The sequence below is a fragment of the Tachysurus fulvidraco genome, chromosome 3, assembly GCF_022655615.1.
Source record: "Tachysurus fulvidraco isolate hzauxx_2018 chromosome 3, HZAU_PFXX_2.0, whole genome shotgun sequence".
Classification (NCBI taxonomy): Eukaryota; Metazoa; Chordata; class Actinopteri; order Siluriformes; family Bagridae; genus Tachysurus; species Tachysurus fulvidraco.
In genome coordinates, this window is record NC_062520.1 from 19,986,427 (window position 1) to 20,001,393 (window position 14,967).

Consider the following 14,967-nt stretch of genomic DNA (forward strand, 5'->3'; position numbering starts at 1 on the left):
ATTAACGAATCTTCAAACTCAAGAACAGTATCAGGGCAGAGAAGACAAAAATATATGCATAAGCAAACCAGATTAGGACATGACTTGACTCACTCCTGATCTAATAAGTTCTGTGGGTCTAGTCATTCATAGTTTGTAATGAGTATACTCAGTAAGATGAATAAAGATGCCTCAGTCTGTGGAAAGTCCCTTAAAACTTTGGGAAACAAACAACAACCTGTTTCAGGAAGAATGAGATATAGCTTTGGCAATACTAGATCTGTGCTTTTTACAGTCAACCATTCATAGCTAGGTTGTGGTTATGATGCCTTATTTCTGCAATAAATGCTGTACTGTAACTCCTACTGAAATAATTTGCAATTTGTGTTGGAAGAGAACAGTGTGCGGCAGTATACGGTCATGGGTCAAGGCAGGATTGTATGGCGTTGCAAGTGTCAGGATCAGAAATGAGGTTTTATTTCTCGCCACTTGTGGAAACACAGAAACAACTCAAAGATGAAACTGCATATGCCCAGTTCTCTGGATTTATTGACCAGCTTACTGGGAATAATTGTAATGCAATTTCTTCCATGGAAGAAGAGCAGTGTGAAGAGCATGAGAGTGTCTCCACTGCACACTGATCCTCTTGGGCAAGAGGTCGAAAAAATCAGCCAAGGTTCCATTGATGTGTGCCATTCAAATACTGCATCATCACAAAAGTGAGTGCCAGCGGTTGGTCGTCATCTTAAGTTTTCTTTGGCAGCAGCACAGTGGTGGTGCTTTTCAAACACAATGGGACAATGAATGGAGTTGGTGAGCAGTTGGAAATGTTGGAAAACAGCTGCCATACTCAGGTTCAGAAAGAATAGTCCAGCACAGCAGCTTTGCAGGCATCCGCTTAAAGTTCTTTTATTTCTCACACTTTGTTTAGCCTGCTGTGGACAGCTTTTGCATGAAGTGGACACAAATTTCACAAGAGATTTGAAAGTACATGGGTTGAGAGTAATTTGTAGAAAACTGCCACAGTGTCTGAGATAAACCAAGAAGTAGTAGGAAGGTGGTCTACTCAGTCTTGTCAAAAGACATTAGGGAAGACACTGGTGCAATGCCGCCAAGTACTGAGCTCTAAGCGTGTCCAGCTGCCTTTGGTTTTAACTAGCTGGCCAGCTCTAGAGGAACAAGGTCCTTTGCTTTTATTCAGCACCACCCTGGAGAGCCATTAAAACATGCTTCAAAGTGTGCCACTCTCAGGCCCCTTCTGAGGAACGAGGTTCTAAAGATTTCTCCAGGAAAGAATGACGTGGCTTTTTAACACTGACCTGGGATCAGCTACTCAGCTCCTGCTTGCAAGAAAAAAAAAATGCTGTCATGTTTATTCAATGCCACTTGGACAGTCTACTTAAAATAATCCCTTAAATCACATGGACAAAGGGAGTGATGTGAAAGCAGTGCAAGATAGAACAACAGAAGCCTGTATCTGCATATGAATGCCCACTAGCCTGTAGCTCAGCATGGAGCATGGAGGGGGCACAATCATTGAGTCCTCCATCAGTTCCCCCTCTAAAGCCCCTAAGGTCCTCCAAAGTCCCCTAAAGAGAAGCCCTACACAGAAACAACCCTGTCTGGACATGCAGAGGTGAAAAAGGTCCCTTTACCCATGGTGGCCCTCTAGAGCTGGGGTCCACTGTGTTTAAAGCCATGGCTGACTGTAGCCCAGGGGAGGCTCATGGCCATCTCCTTGCACTCCTTTCAGCTCAGACACTTGAACACACTCGCTTTACGCTTCATTGACTGGAGAGTCACACTAGATAATACGTGACGCAGCTGTAGACAGCCCCACCGTTTGATCTGAAGAGAGCGTTCAGGCTCATTAACCTTTTAGTGGCCATACATCCAGTCATGACGCAGTGCAGCACACTTCATCCACACTTACAGTAGATATGTAGATTCGAGTTGAGCCCAGACAGAAGGAATGGGAATCACAGCAGGGGGTTTGGCCACATGTCCACTAATTAAAATCAGCAGGCTACATAGTAAATGTGCACCTTTTACAACTTCAGAGCTTTGTACGTGATCGTGAAGAAATAACAACCTTCTTTTGGGAACACAAGGGATGAATCAATGATGAGACATGTTTTATGCCTAGGTCACTGGACCTAGAACGCACCGGATTCATCAAGCTTTCATCAAATGGTCAAGTTTGGATCAACATCAAGATTAAAGAGAGTCAAAATGAGAATGAACACTAAAACTAAAAGAATGTTAAATAGTGCATAATGCATTTTTTGATTTTTTTTGTCACATTTTGTGCACAGCATGAATCTTTTAGTAAAGCCTAACGTGCAAGACAGATTTTTTTTTTAAAGGAGATCGATTAAAATAGTGTTTCTATAATAGTCAGCTAAAAGGCACAAATCAGTAAAAAGAGAACTGAAAAATCTCCACCCTTTTAGGAGTTAACAGGAATTCTCATTAAGCGATATATTAAGCTGACATCTGCTGTATGTTTTATCTATTCTATCTACCCAGACCTGTTGTAGCTAGACAGCAGTGCACTTGTTCTGTGATGTGGTTCTGTTTCCCTCCGTGTTAAATATTTACCTGAAGCTATAGGCATAATACATTTGTCCATGTATCTTTAGTTACATTCCTTTTTAAATCACAGCAATTATGTATGACATTAACTCTCCTAGTAGATGCAGGCTAATATACAATTTCATTTGTGTAGACTGTAATCTCTGCAATTTTCCCTGTAAAAAAAAAAAAAAAAAAAGGTATGTCAGACAATTAGCCCATTTTCTCATCATTTAGCTTTTTTTTTTTTTCACCTGACATTTGCATTCATTTTTCTAACCGGGTTTCAGCTCAATTTTGCAGCAGGAGAACATTCTCTGGCACACACACACACACAAAAAAATGAAAGCACAGCCTCTGACTTAGTTAATTAGTACCTGTCTTCATAACGACAAATGTGTTGTGAAACCAGCTCTCTTTGAGAATCTTTGAACATATCCGTGCTTACTGTAGGCCACATCCCTCTAGTGGCTAAATAGGTGTGCTGTTTTGAACAGGGTTTTTTTTTTCTTTCTCCTTCTCCACTCTCCTTCTTATTCTCTTGGTGTCCTTACACCGGAGGTAACAAAGGGCTAGTGCACATCAAAGTGAACTTGCTGTCTGCTACTGCTTCTGCCTGCTGTCCTTCAGGCGCTGCGCTCATGTAGCTGAGCTTCAAAATGCACCCTGTCCTTTTCATCTCTGCATTTAAGAAGAGGGTAGAGTCTCCACTGAACACTGAGATTCAGCACGTCGGTGTATACAGGATCAACTCTGATCAAGTGAAATGGAACGAGTAACTGAATAAAAGCAGTCTAGCCTCCAGGACAAAATAGAATAGTGAGGTTAATTTATATCATTTCTTGACCGTCACACTGTGATAAATTCATGGTTGCCATTGCGCAAAGTATGAAGACTTCAGACTGTCATCACCCAACGTGAAGTTACAGTTGTAACACGCAACCTGTAACACGGCTTACACGTACCTCTCATCGTGTAACAAAGCTGAGAACCTGGACATTCAGCTGAAATTCTGCTTTTAACAATATGAACATTTTCCTATTAATTCTATTAAAGTTAATTTTTTATGAATAACGAAATTAGCAGAAAATGAACACGGAAAATGAGTATGAAAGGAATGAAGAAATAAACAAATATTATGACTTCGGGAATAAATGATCGAGAGAAAAATATAAAATGAATAGATCTGAGTTATGAAAACATATAATATAGTATATTAATGCAAGTGAATATACCATTTTGTTTAATGGTGTATGTATAGATAGTTGGATGGACAGTACATCGCCTTGCATAAGTATTCACCACAACCCCTTTAATTTATTTATAGTGCCATAACCACCCTACACGTGTTATTACCCCAACCCCTGACCTCTGGCATGTCCAGTCATCCACAGCAGTTGGCTAGAGAGCTTAATCTACAGCCTACTAATAACATCCTGAAGGCTTGACTAGAAGAGGCATGGCATAGTCATGTGGATTCTACCCGAGTAAAAAAAAACACCCAGTAGACACTCACAGTAGAACAGAGCAGGAGAAGGGTGCTGGGTGGAAACGGGGCAGTTCTCCTCATCACTGTTGTCTCCGCAGTGGTCGAGTTGATCACACACCAGGGAGCTGAGATCCAGGCAGCGGCCATTGGTGCACAGGAACTTGCACTCTACAGGAGTAAAAAGAACATAGTTACAAATCTAAGATGATTGCAGTATTAGCAGAGCGATAAAGCTGATAGACAACAATATGCTGTTTTCTAATGTACAATTTTTACAGGCTGTATCTAGGTGTGTTCTGCATACAGCAAGGCCACCAGGGTTTATATGCTTTTCCCACACAACTAAAATCCAACAATTAGAAAAAGAAATCTTCGATCAATACAAACGTCCATCATGAGCACTAAAAATATTTCTTATAAATAGGTTTCAGAGCCTTTAAAAATGATTCGGTATTCTTTAAAATGTGGCACTAATTAGCACCTACGCTTCTGCAGAACTTATCTGCCTTACTGCATGGAATCAGTGCTATTTTTAAAATGTTTTGCAGTATCATTAATGACTTTTGACAGACTCCACAGAACCTTAGACATACTTGCCTTTGTTTAAGGTTTCTTTTAAAACCAAAGACCATCTCAGGAAATTCTCAAGATAACTTAGATATGTTTATCATTTGATAGGTTCAGCACCGTCGGTCAGGTTAAAGAAATTAAAACACATTTTAAAAAAACACATCCTCTCATGAAATGGAAGAATGTATAAATATAAATGATATTAATTCAAAACGCTCCTATGATTTTGTGTCTTGAGTCTTTACCCCTTACTTTACACTGGCTATGCTGTATGTCACCGGCTGGTAGCCCTGGTCTGGGAATACTGCTTTTTTTTCGGCTCAAACACAGTGGATCCAACTAATCAGCTAAAGACCAGGCCTTTCTGAGTCAACATGGGTGTGTTAATGCAGGAAAACAGCTAGAGATTTATTCTAAAAAAGGCAAGAGGTAACGTTAGGGCAATCCAATCCCAGCCTGTATGTCCAAACTGCTCAGAGACATCTGAAGTCAGATGCAAGTTGAGCATTTCTTCCCTAAAAAAACAAAAAAGAAAGCCTGTACAGTCCCATGTCACCTTGACACTTGACTATTGCACCCTGTCCCTCAGTGTGCCCTTAGGTTGATGTATCTGTGGTCAGACTTGTCTTCGATTACCCATGGCACTACATTGCACCATTCCCTCCTGGCTTTCTGTTGCTGTCAGCATTAGATTTAAAACCTTCACCAGCTCTCAGCTCTGCCCCACTAGTCACATTTCACACAGTACCTTAAGGTCTTTGAGACAAAACTACAGCTCAGCTGGAGCAGCCACCTTCAAACCACAAGAAAGGTCAGTATTCTGTACTGGTGTGGACAGAAATCCCCCTCTGTTGCCCCAAACAGCGGAGTGCTTTCACTTGTTAGAATCTCCAGACCTCGGTCAGTCTGCCCGGTCATGAGCGTAGTGACCCCCCCGCCTTACACACAAGTAGACAACAAAGCACTTTTGTGAGTCACTTGAGATAAGAGTTCCTGACAGATAAGAACGATTAGTCCAGGTCTGGGCTTGTGTTTACTCTTTTGCTGCTACTGTATATACTCTAGATCTCTAACATTAGCACACAGTTAAGCAGCTACTTAAACATAGCATGTAGTCACGAGGAGTGTGATGTCACTTTATTTGCATTGTCGTGTGGTTTATATAACAGTAGCCACTCCTCTAAAATAAACCGAAGCAGTAAACAGTTAGGTAGGTGTCAAGCTTATCATACAGGTTTTGTTGTGAAAATATTTATAGTTATCACATAATCAGCATTATCAGCATTGTTGCTATGTGACTGTACGATGCAATGGCAATAGTCCATTCATCCTTGAGTAACTAGAATTTTCCTGAGAACACAAGCCTTAAAGTAACATTCCACAGCTCAGACAAGCAAACGTGAACAAGACTCATTAACAATGAGAAAGAACAAGACTCATTATAATCTAGTCTATAATCAGATTGAGTTGGACTACAGGATTGAAAAATCTAATTTTGATGAATGTAAGAGAGACAGGGAAGTTTCATGTAAGGAGGCTGCTGAGAGGATCCTAGCTGATGTACAGAACACGTTGAAGGTTGTCTCAAGACGTTCAACCAGCAGATAAAAAAAAAACACAAGTAAATAAATAAATAAATAAATAAATAAATAAATAAATAAATAAATAAATAAATAAATAAATAAATAAATAAATAAATAAATAAAATAAAATAAATAAAGTCAACCACGGGCTGAAACCTTGACTCTAAGATGTAGAGAGAAGGGCTATTGTGGCTAACAAAGAAAATCTGCAGGCATACAGAAAGGAAGGGAAAAAAAGAAAAAAAAAAAAAAGAGAGAATTTTACCACAGCTTGGACATGCTGGCTCCATGCCAATGTGAATTATAAACCATATTAGTTGTTTAGGATTAAAATACAGAGCAATATTAACTTATTCTACCTTTCTTTTTATTACCAAGTATGTATACAGATGCAGCTGAAGGTTAAAGTGCAATGCAATGAATTAATATCTAAATAATTGGCTTCCTAAGATTAAGTTGCTGGAAACATAAAGCCCAAAAATTCTCTAATGCAGATCTCAGATTTTGCAATGCTGACACATTTACATACCGAATCTAATAGTATATACTGTAACTGTCGTTTCCACAGTAAGCACACTGTTCACCATGACGTGACGCTCACACTAGAGTGCCTGGTAATAAACCTGATTGTGATTCTGATGAAATAACGATTAGAATGATAGCACACATGCCCTAAGGAATATCAGACTTAAACCTGTTGAGTTCACCTGCTCTATCGGATTCAAATTCCTGATCAAGTATTACTGCTACAGTCTAGAAATTTGTATTTGTATTAAAAATGTATTGTATTTATATGTGTGGTCTACAAGCTTACTTCATACAAATGTTAAAAAATGAGCACAAGTGTGTGTCCTATCTGTAGTGTGGTCCATGTCAAAATGGTCAGAAAAACCATCCATCACTGAAAGCAGTCGACGATCGTGAAAGACGTTACTGTCAAATATCTCTGGACAAAAAAGCAGGCGTTACATGTTTATTACTGACATGACAGGAATGCCTGTGACTAATAAAAGCATAATAAACAACAATGATGAAGTGCAGCCTATGAACATACACACTGCAAAATCCAGCCAGCAATAGAAAGTGCTACCAGAAGCAAGAGCCTCTTTTAATGTCCACATCCTTTCCTCTTCTAGGGAACGGGTCTGGTTCTGCTGGTTAAATAGTCTGTGTTTGCTCTAACTGCTGATTTATCTGTAAAAGCAGGACGGTGTAGTTTTCAGGTGTCATTCTTTATCGCCATAGCGACAGGTCAAACATCATAAATACGACTGCTAAAGAGCAGATGGTGGCACCTCTGTGTACAAACTCACGACAGCTGACACACAGCTGAGTTCAAATATGTTTAACACCAACAGCTATAGCTCTTGATGACTTAAAGCGTCCAAATGAACTGTCTCGTAGCACTTTTTGTTTATGATGCATTATTACTCATCAACATGTATACTTTTAAGACGATATACTCGATTGCGCAGGAAGAGTGATCAAAACTCAAAGCACATTAACGCAAAAGTAGTCTAGTTAAACACTTTTAGATACACGCACATGTCCGGCTCATCTAAACCTCCCTGAAAATACAAATCACATCCGTCCTGTTTCAAACTGTTCACCAGAAAATCGTTGATAATCTGAGTAACTTCAGCCTTCGTGCTTGTGCTCCTAATGGCCCTTTTCTCTCACCTCGCGCTTCCCTCGTCTAGACAGAGGGAGGAAAGAGACAGAGGTGCTATTTACAGAGCAAAAGCAGCATGACCGTACCCTACGGCAATGTTTGTCTTCTTGTCTGTTTGTCTTTCAGTCTGTCTGTGTGTGTGTTTGAAGCCACCGCTGCTGATATACCAGCGCTCTTCCCCAGCTGCTTGCACTCCGGCTTGCTCGCATGCTTCACTAAGCTCTGAATTTCCTTTTTCTCCTCCATCTCCTTCCATCAGTTTCTTATTTAATCCACCTTCTTTGCCCTCCCAGGCTGAATAATCCAGTCTGAAAACTATCAGGACTCGGTGGCTCAAAAGAACATTCAGAAAAGTTGTTTTCAGTGCCATTTAAGAATCAGTGTATTCTTCTTAAAACCGCTTTGCCTACAAATATGTGTCAATTAATGAGCTTGATCTCTTTGGAACGACAAGAAACCACTTACGATACACCTTAAGTAAAAGCCAAGATTTAAAAAAAAAATGCAAAGCACATATTAACACTGCAAATATGATTTGTTTTGCTGAAGATCTTCAATGTGGGGTTTCAGTGTCGGTGGATCAAAAGTCGGCTCAGTGTCAGTATGACGAAGTGACAAAGCTGTCAGCGTCAGTCGTCAGCTCACTACACTGCTGTTACAGTACAGCTAATCCGGAGGGATCGGCTCTTGGTTTCACCGTCTGCGGGAACGGAATCGTTCGGGAATGCTTCAGGAGATGCTGAAGAGAGAAACGTAAACACCCTGAGATTGAGGCTTGATCACCTTTTTTATGATCAATATGTATTAATGATCTAAACACTGCACTTAAGCAAATGTTGTGACATATAGTCCAATATGGAATGTGTGTAAAATTGTGCATTTGGAGCTGCTGTTTAAAAAATGTTGCTTCTCCACCTTGCAAGTTAATCATACAGCTGCAACACAAGTCAAAATACGTTCAAGAACACCAAGTACACAATAAATAATAGTCCTACAGAGACCAGACACCGCTAATGCACTGTTTATCTTTTTATTAAGATGGACTGAGGCTTACGACCAAGCCCGTGAATTTGCAAATATAATTAGCTGCTATTTTATCATCCCAATTACTGACACCACTGATGGACTAACTCATCAATAGAGCTGAATTTGTGATGGATAGAATACCGTGTGATTCCAAAACACACGTCATTACGTACAGCACGCAAGCTACAACAAAGCATAGAGTATAAAAAAACACAAATCCGCACAAAGATAAACCAAAGCCTTGAGAGAGAGAGAGAGAGAGAGAGAGAGAGAGAGAGAGAGAGAGAGAGAGAGAGAGAGAGAATTCCTGTTCAGCTTGTACTTGTCCAAGTTAACCACATCTCACAGTCTCTTAAGAGCTACAATTCACTCAGAAAGTCTACAACAGAAAATGGGCAGAAACAACATCTGAGTGATTTTGAAAATGACCCAAACACTTGCTAGGAGTGACACGGAACAAATGAACCTGTGGTGACGGGGTGTAGTCGAGCGTGGACTGTAGACGAAGAGAAGGCAGAATGAACCAGCAGGTAACACGTGATGTCTTACCTGTGTGTCTTATTTACTTACTGTATGTGTGTCTTCAGACATTCCTTGAAGATACAGAGAAGGGGGTAATGAGAGAGAGAGAGAGAGAGAGAGAGAGAGAGAGAGAGAGAGAGAGAGAGAGAGAGAGAGAGAGAGAGAGAGAGAGAGAGAAAGCTGAGCAGTGTAATGTGTGGATGAAAAATAAAATAATTGAAAAGTGAAAAGCACAGAAAATGTAATTAGATGATTTCAATTCTAAGTTAAAGAATGTTTAATTCCTGTTTCATAAAGAATCATGCAGCTCTCGCTCTCTCTCTCATTTACATGTCACCACATAGACACATTCTTTTGTGCCTAAAGCTGGAGTGTGATGTTTGACGTATCTGATGTTTGAGTGTACCTGTCAAATGTATGTTTATGAAAATTCCTGCCATCTCCAGCTTATATTTTATCCAAACACTATAATATCACAGCCATACTGAGTATGATTTTGTTTTTCGATTCAAACCTCAACCAATTTTATGGCCACTGATCACTTGTGTATAACAAGCCACATGAACTGAAGGCAGTGCCATAAAAGCAGCCTTTTCCCCCTGATAATTTTATAGTTTCCAACCCTAATCACGTTCACTGGTTTATTATGTACACCGATGCAAATGTAAGACTCAGAAATACTGATGTTTAATTACTGACCAGAGCTTTCCCACCAGCGCATTCATCCCTCTGTAATCAACAGACTGATCTAAATGAAGCGATACCTACGATTTTCTGGATTCAGATATTTTCTGGCCAGATCTGGTTCAGACAGACTGAGAATATCATCTGACTCTAAATCTGTTGAGTCTGGCTGTGGAACACAGGCTTGAGGTGTAATAAGACAGCAGATGTCATCTTTAGCATTTAGTCACATATTCTGCAGACCAGTCCTTCATTAGTGTCTCCTTCTGTCAGAATCTTAACAGCACACACATGCAGTCTACATTGCTTGTACCCATTAACCTTGCAAGTGAAAGTTAACAATCATAAAGCAGAGAAAAGCAGGCGGCTCAGGACTGGGATGTATAAAGCCTCTCTGCAGAGGGAAAGGAAAAAAAAAAAAAAAAGCTGAAGCTCTGAAAGCAAGCTCTAAGGCAAGTGCAAAAAAAAAAAAAAAAAAACAAAACCTTAGAAATCAGGAAATTTACTCCTACACTTAGGAGTAAGGAAAAGCAATGTATAAAATCTTTAGCTTTGAGTACTCCTAAAAAGGTGGGTATTAAGCAGGGCTTCACAAGTGTTGGGAGTCAAAGCTGGCATCATTGAGACAAAAAAAACAATTGCACCCTCGTTCTTCCGGGCTCGGAAATGAGAAACGACGAAGAGTTCCTAAAGACATTGATCACGAGGCTATCCTGACTCCGATTTAACCAGCAAATCAATTAGAATAAATAGAAAGGAATGATATAGTGCTAGGTTACGTTGCCTTGTGTCGCCTTTGAGAGGTTTTCCTTGTCGTCAGTCGCCTCCTTGCTTGCTCCTTAGGGATACATTTATACATGGAATTTCTGTACAGCTGCTTTGTGAAAATATCCCCTGTTAAAAGCTTTATGCAAATAAAACTGAACTGAATTGAATATTATAGTATATTTCACCAACTTCTGCTAGTCCTTATACAGTACTTTCATCGTGACTAGATTCCCCTATCAGCTCTAGTCCAAATATTTCACACTATTTTTGTGTAGTCATCAAAATCTGGCCCTTATTTAAAAAGATTTCCTGATAATAAAAAAAAAGCTGAGTTGTTGGGGAAGTTCTGAACCAAAACCTTACTGTGAAATGCAAAACATTTTTACGGAATTTACAGACAGTTTCGTCGTCTTTTTCAGTGCGTGTTCAACATTTATCACATGGTTTCTTAAAATACAAGACTAGAGTTTTTCTGGAAGCTTCACAGCAAACCTGGAGTATATTGTGTGTATATACTGTGTAGCGTACAATTGTCTGAGAATTTTATTACATTTTATATATACACTATATATTTATCGCCCAACCTTTAGCTTGCGTTTGGTTTCGATCTCTTGATCACATGCCTTAATAAATAGCTGTAACTGGATGTCTTTGGTGGAAGTGATATTTTACCAAGACTACATTTCTTCAATGATTATATAAATAAATACATACTACTACTACTACTAATAATAATAATAATGTTTTTTTATTTCACACTTTTAATCCAACATTCATCTTACAAATGTTGTGGTGTTGGAACATAATTCTGGTACCACTGCTTACATCTTGTCTTACTGTGTATTATGAAAATGTGCACAGCGGTTGCTTACAATTTACTCCTAGGATAAACTTCAGCTCCTTGTTGCTCTGAGCACTTTAATAACACGTCTTAATCCCGGTGTTTAACAGAGCCTTCTTATAAAGCAGACTTCTGAATTTTTTAAAGCAATTCTCAAAAAATAAAAAAAAAGATACACAACCAGCCCTGATGAACAGAACTTCACAACACATCTCAAGGTTGTATTGGAATGGATAAGATAGAAATACTCCTCAGGCTTTATTAGAGTTTGTCCGTTGGGATTCAGATCCAATACTGGCCCTGACAGAACCTTTACAGATCTAGTTAAGAAAATGGACTACTGGTACTGAGCAGCCAGAAGGTTTACACTGATACTCAAAATCAAGCCGAATTAAACCGGTTCACGTTTCTAGCACCTAGAGTATACAAGTACCTGTACAAACAGTTCTGATGTAATCCAACAGACCTTGGAGCATAATATCCTAACATTCCAGAGATGTCGTTTTGTGCAATACTGACACCTGAGCCTGCCCATGATACTTAGAAAAAGCGTGTCATGAAGTCAATCATTTACAATATTGAGATTGCGCTATCCTAAGGCTCGTCTCTGTGAACATGCATCCTGTCAGAGCATTGCTTTAAAAACTGTATGATGAGGAAGATGATGGTGATGATAATGACTGATATTGATGATGATGGTGAGGAAAAAAAGTGATTTCCCATTGCCTTTTTTCTCCTATGGGAAGTGGTAGCTCGGTGTATGAATGAGATAAATGTGATAAAATACCACAACTTTTAAGCATATAAGAAGCGTGTGTATTTAGTAACTACTGTAACATTTATTGTAAATGATCTGTTAGAATTTAGAAACCCAGGGTTTAGAAATGTACAGTGTGAAACCTGCAGATTATGAATAAACCAGGAACGAATGTTAACCCTGGGGTGGAGTATAAGAAGTGTGACATGAATACAAGATGGCCCAGAATTCTGTTTACCCAGGGTTTATAATCACCAGGGGAAGTAGTTCATGTGTGCAAAGACCTAGAGTTTCTTCCTTCAGGTTGATTTTTTGCTACTTTCGGCTCCGATTTGCTCGTTGGGGATCTAAATCTCTCTTCTGATATGTTCTACTGTGAAGAGCACTGTAGAAAATAAACTGAAAAACAAATTAAGAGAGATTTCTTATTTTAAAGTACTTATCTAATACATGCAGCCATTTGTGGATGTCAGGCTCCAGTCTCCCAAATGATCTCACGCTCATTATATCTGTACAGCTTTTCCTGCTACACAGCAGGCTTTCCACTTTCTGTCTGCAGCACAGCCTCGTCACTACTGCTGCAAGCATCCTGCCACTTCCAACTCTACACCATACTCGCTATACATTAACAATAATAAGCGCTGAGAAGTGAAGATGAAGGCCGCCTGCTGAGGAGTGGAGGGATGAGGGCAGGAGAAGGGCAGGGGAGAGTATGGGGAGAGAGAGAGAGAGAGAGAGAGAGAGAGAGAGAGAGAGAGAGAGAGAGAGAGAGAGAGAGAGAGAGAGAGAGAGAGAGACAAAAAGAGCGAGAGAGAGAGTCACTCATACAGAGAAACACACAAAGTGAGAGAGAGAGAGAGAGAGAGAGAGAGAGGCAGAGAGAGAGAAAGAGAGTGTAACAGTTTAGTATGCTGCTCTGGATTTGCTTCTCTTTCCCTCTGCATTCCATTCCACGCAGGGGAGACACAGAGCCTGCTGCAGAGAGGAAGCGGGAACGAAAAGCAAGGGGAGGCGCAGACCCAGCAAAACTGAAGTGAAACGGAAAGAGCGAGAGCACAGAATCACGAGAGACTCTCAAGTTAATAAAACAGGATGGAGAGAGAGAGAGAGAGAGAGAGAGAGAGAGAGGTGTTTATAAATAGACAAAATTAAGAAAATGAAAGAATCACATAGAATCAGAGGACAAAAACAAAAATAAAGAGCAGAGAGGGAAAGAGGGAGGGCAAGCGGGACAGAAGGAGAGAGGGAGTAGTCAAAAAATAGTTTGGGAACTTCAGATTTGAGAGGCAAACAATTTGCGTCTAGCCTTGATTTAATGTAGCTCTGTGAAAGCACTTCCTGTCACAGTTAGGTATGTAACTTCGGTAACTCAGCATCAGTCTACTTTAATTACCTGAAAAATGTTGTGCAGATTTATCTGCCAAGAATCACTGGCTTCTTCCAGCTGGTTAAGACGCTGCCACTGAACATGGCTATGTGAGAGAATCAATAAGTGTTCATCAGTACTGATGTCTGTAGAACTTGTGAACAGGTTTGACAACGCAAGATCTCAGCACAGGGGAAAAAATGAAATCTAATCTGTACAAGAAACTAATAACAACATTGACAAAGAGACTGAGAGAAAACGCTGAACACTTTTATGTACAGAATCTACACTCCGTAACCAGAAATAAAGATTGCTTTTAGAAATATATTAGAAGGAAAAAAAAACCCATTTAAATCAGACTGGAACAAACGTTATTAACTACTTCTTCTAAATCAGTTTGGCTAAAAACTGCAAGGAAAATAGAAACTATTTATAACTTTTATTTTTGGACACCAAATATTTAAAGTGATTGAAGTGAATTTTAATTTGCGTGTCAATTTAGCGTTTAGGATCACTGATGTATGAAGGGGTTAAACGTACTGATAGATATTGAGTTGGATTTTCGTCTGTGTTCTTGTGCTTCTCTACACAGCTTTGCCGTTTCGATTCTCATTCCCAAGTAGCATAGCATATTCATGCACAGAACTTCCTCCCATCAGCCAGTGTCTGCTATTTGTACAGGCTGTTCTCCCCTGTTTGCCCCCCCCCCCCCCCCCGGCGTTTCGGGGAGTGCGGAAAACCTGTTGTGTCTGCCAAAGCAGCTCTAACTTTGAAGGCAGAAAATTAATTACAGGAAACGAGAGCATTTTGCACAGAGTCACCACGAAGAAAAGAGAAAGACTTTTCTTCCTCCTACTTCCCATTGCTCAGGAACAACTCCCGAGCTGTAAAAGAAGAGCCGTAATTCTGTCTGCGCCGCTTCTGCGGACTACTCTACTCTAAACACGTCTTTAACCAGGCTGGCAATCAAAGTGGCAGCAGCTGATTTCTGGGCTTTGGCGTTTCCGGGCCATTTTGGAAACTTGTTCTCGATCTGCTACGATTGCACGTGCAGTCCTGTTAGCGCCTTGTCCGCATCAGGACACTGGAGTGTATCATTTCATCAGAGACTGGCTAATTGCCAGCCAAGCTTCACT

General features: G+C 40.0%; 1 protein-coding gene across 2 annotated transcripts in view; it reads right to left on the reverse strand.

Moving 5' to 3' along the window:
* Positions 1 to 14,967, reverse strand: part of ldlrad4b (low density lipoprotein receptor class A domain containing 4b) — a 64,569-nt gene that overhangs the window by 20,782 nt on the left and 28,820 nt on the right. For both annotated transcript variants that reach the window (XM_027148732.2, XM_027148733.2), the window contains one exon: positions 4,070 to 4,210. In XM_027148732.2, coding sequence (XP_027004533.1) covers positions 4,070 to 4,210 — 141 coding nt within the window. The remainder of the gene's footprint in view (positions 1 to 4,069; positions 4,211 to 14,967) is intronic.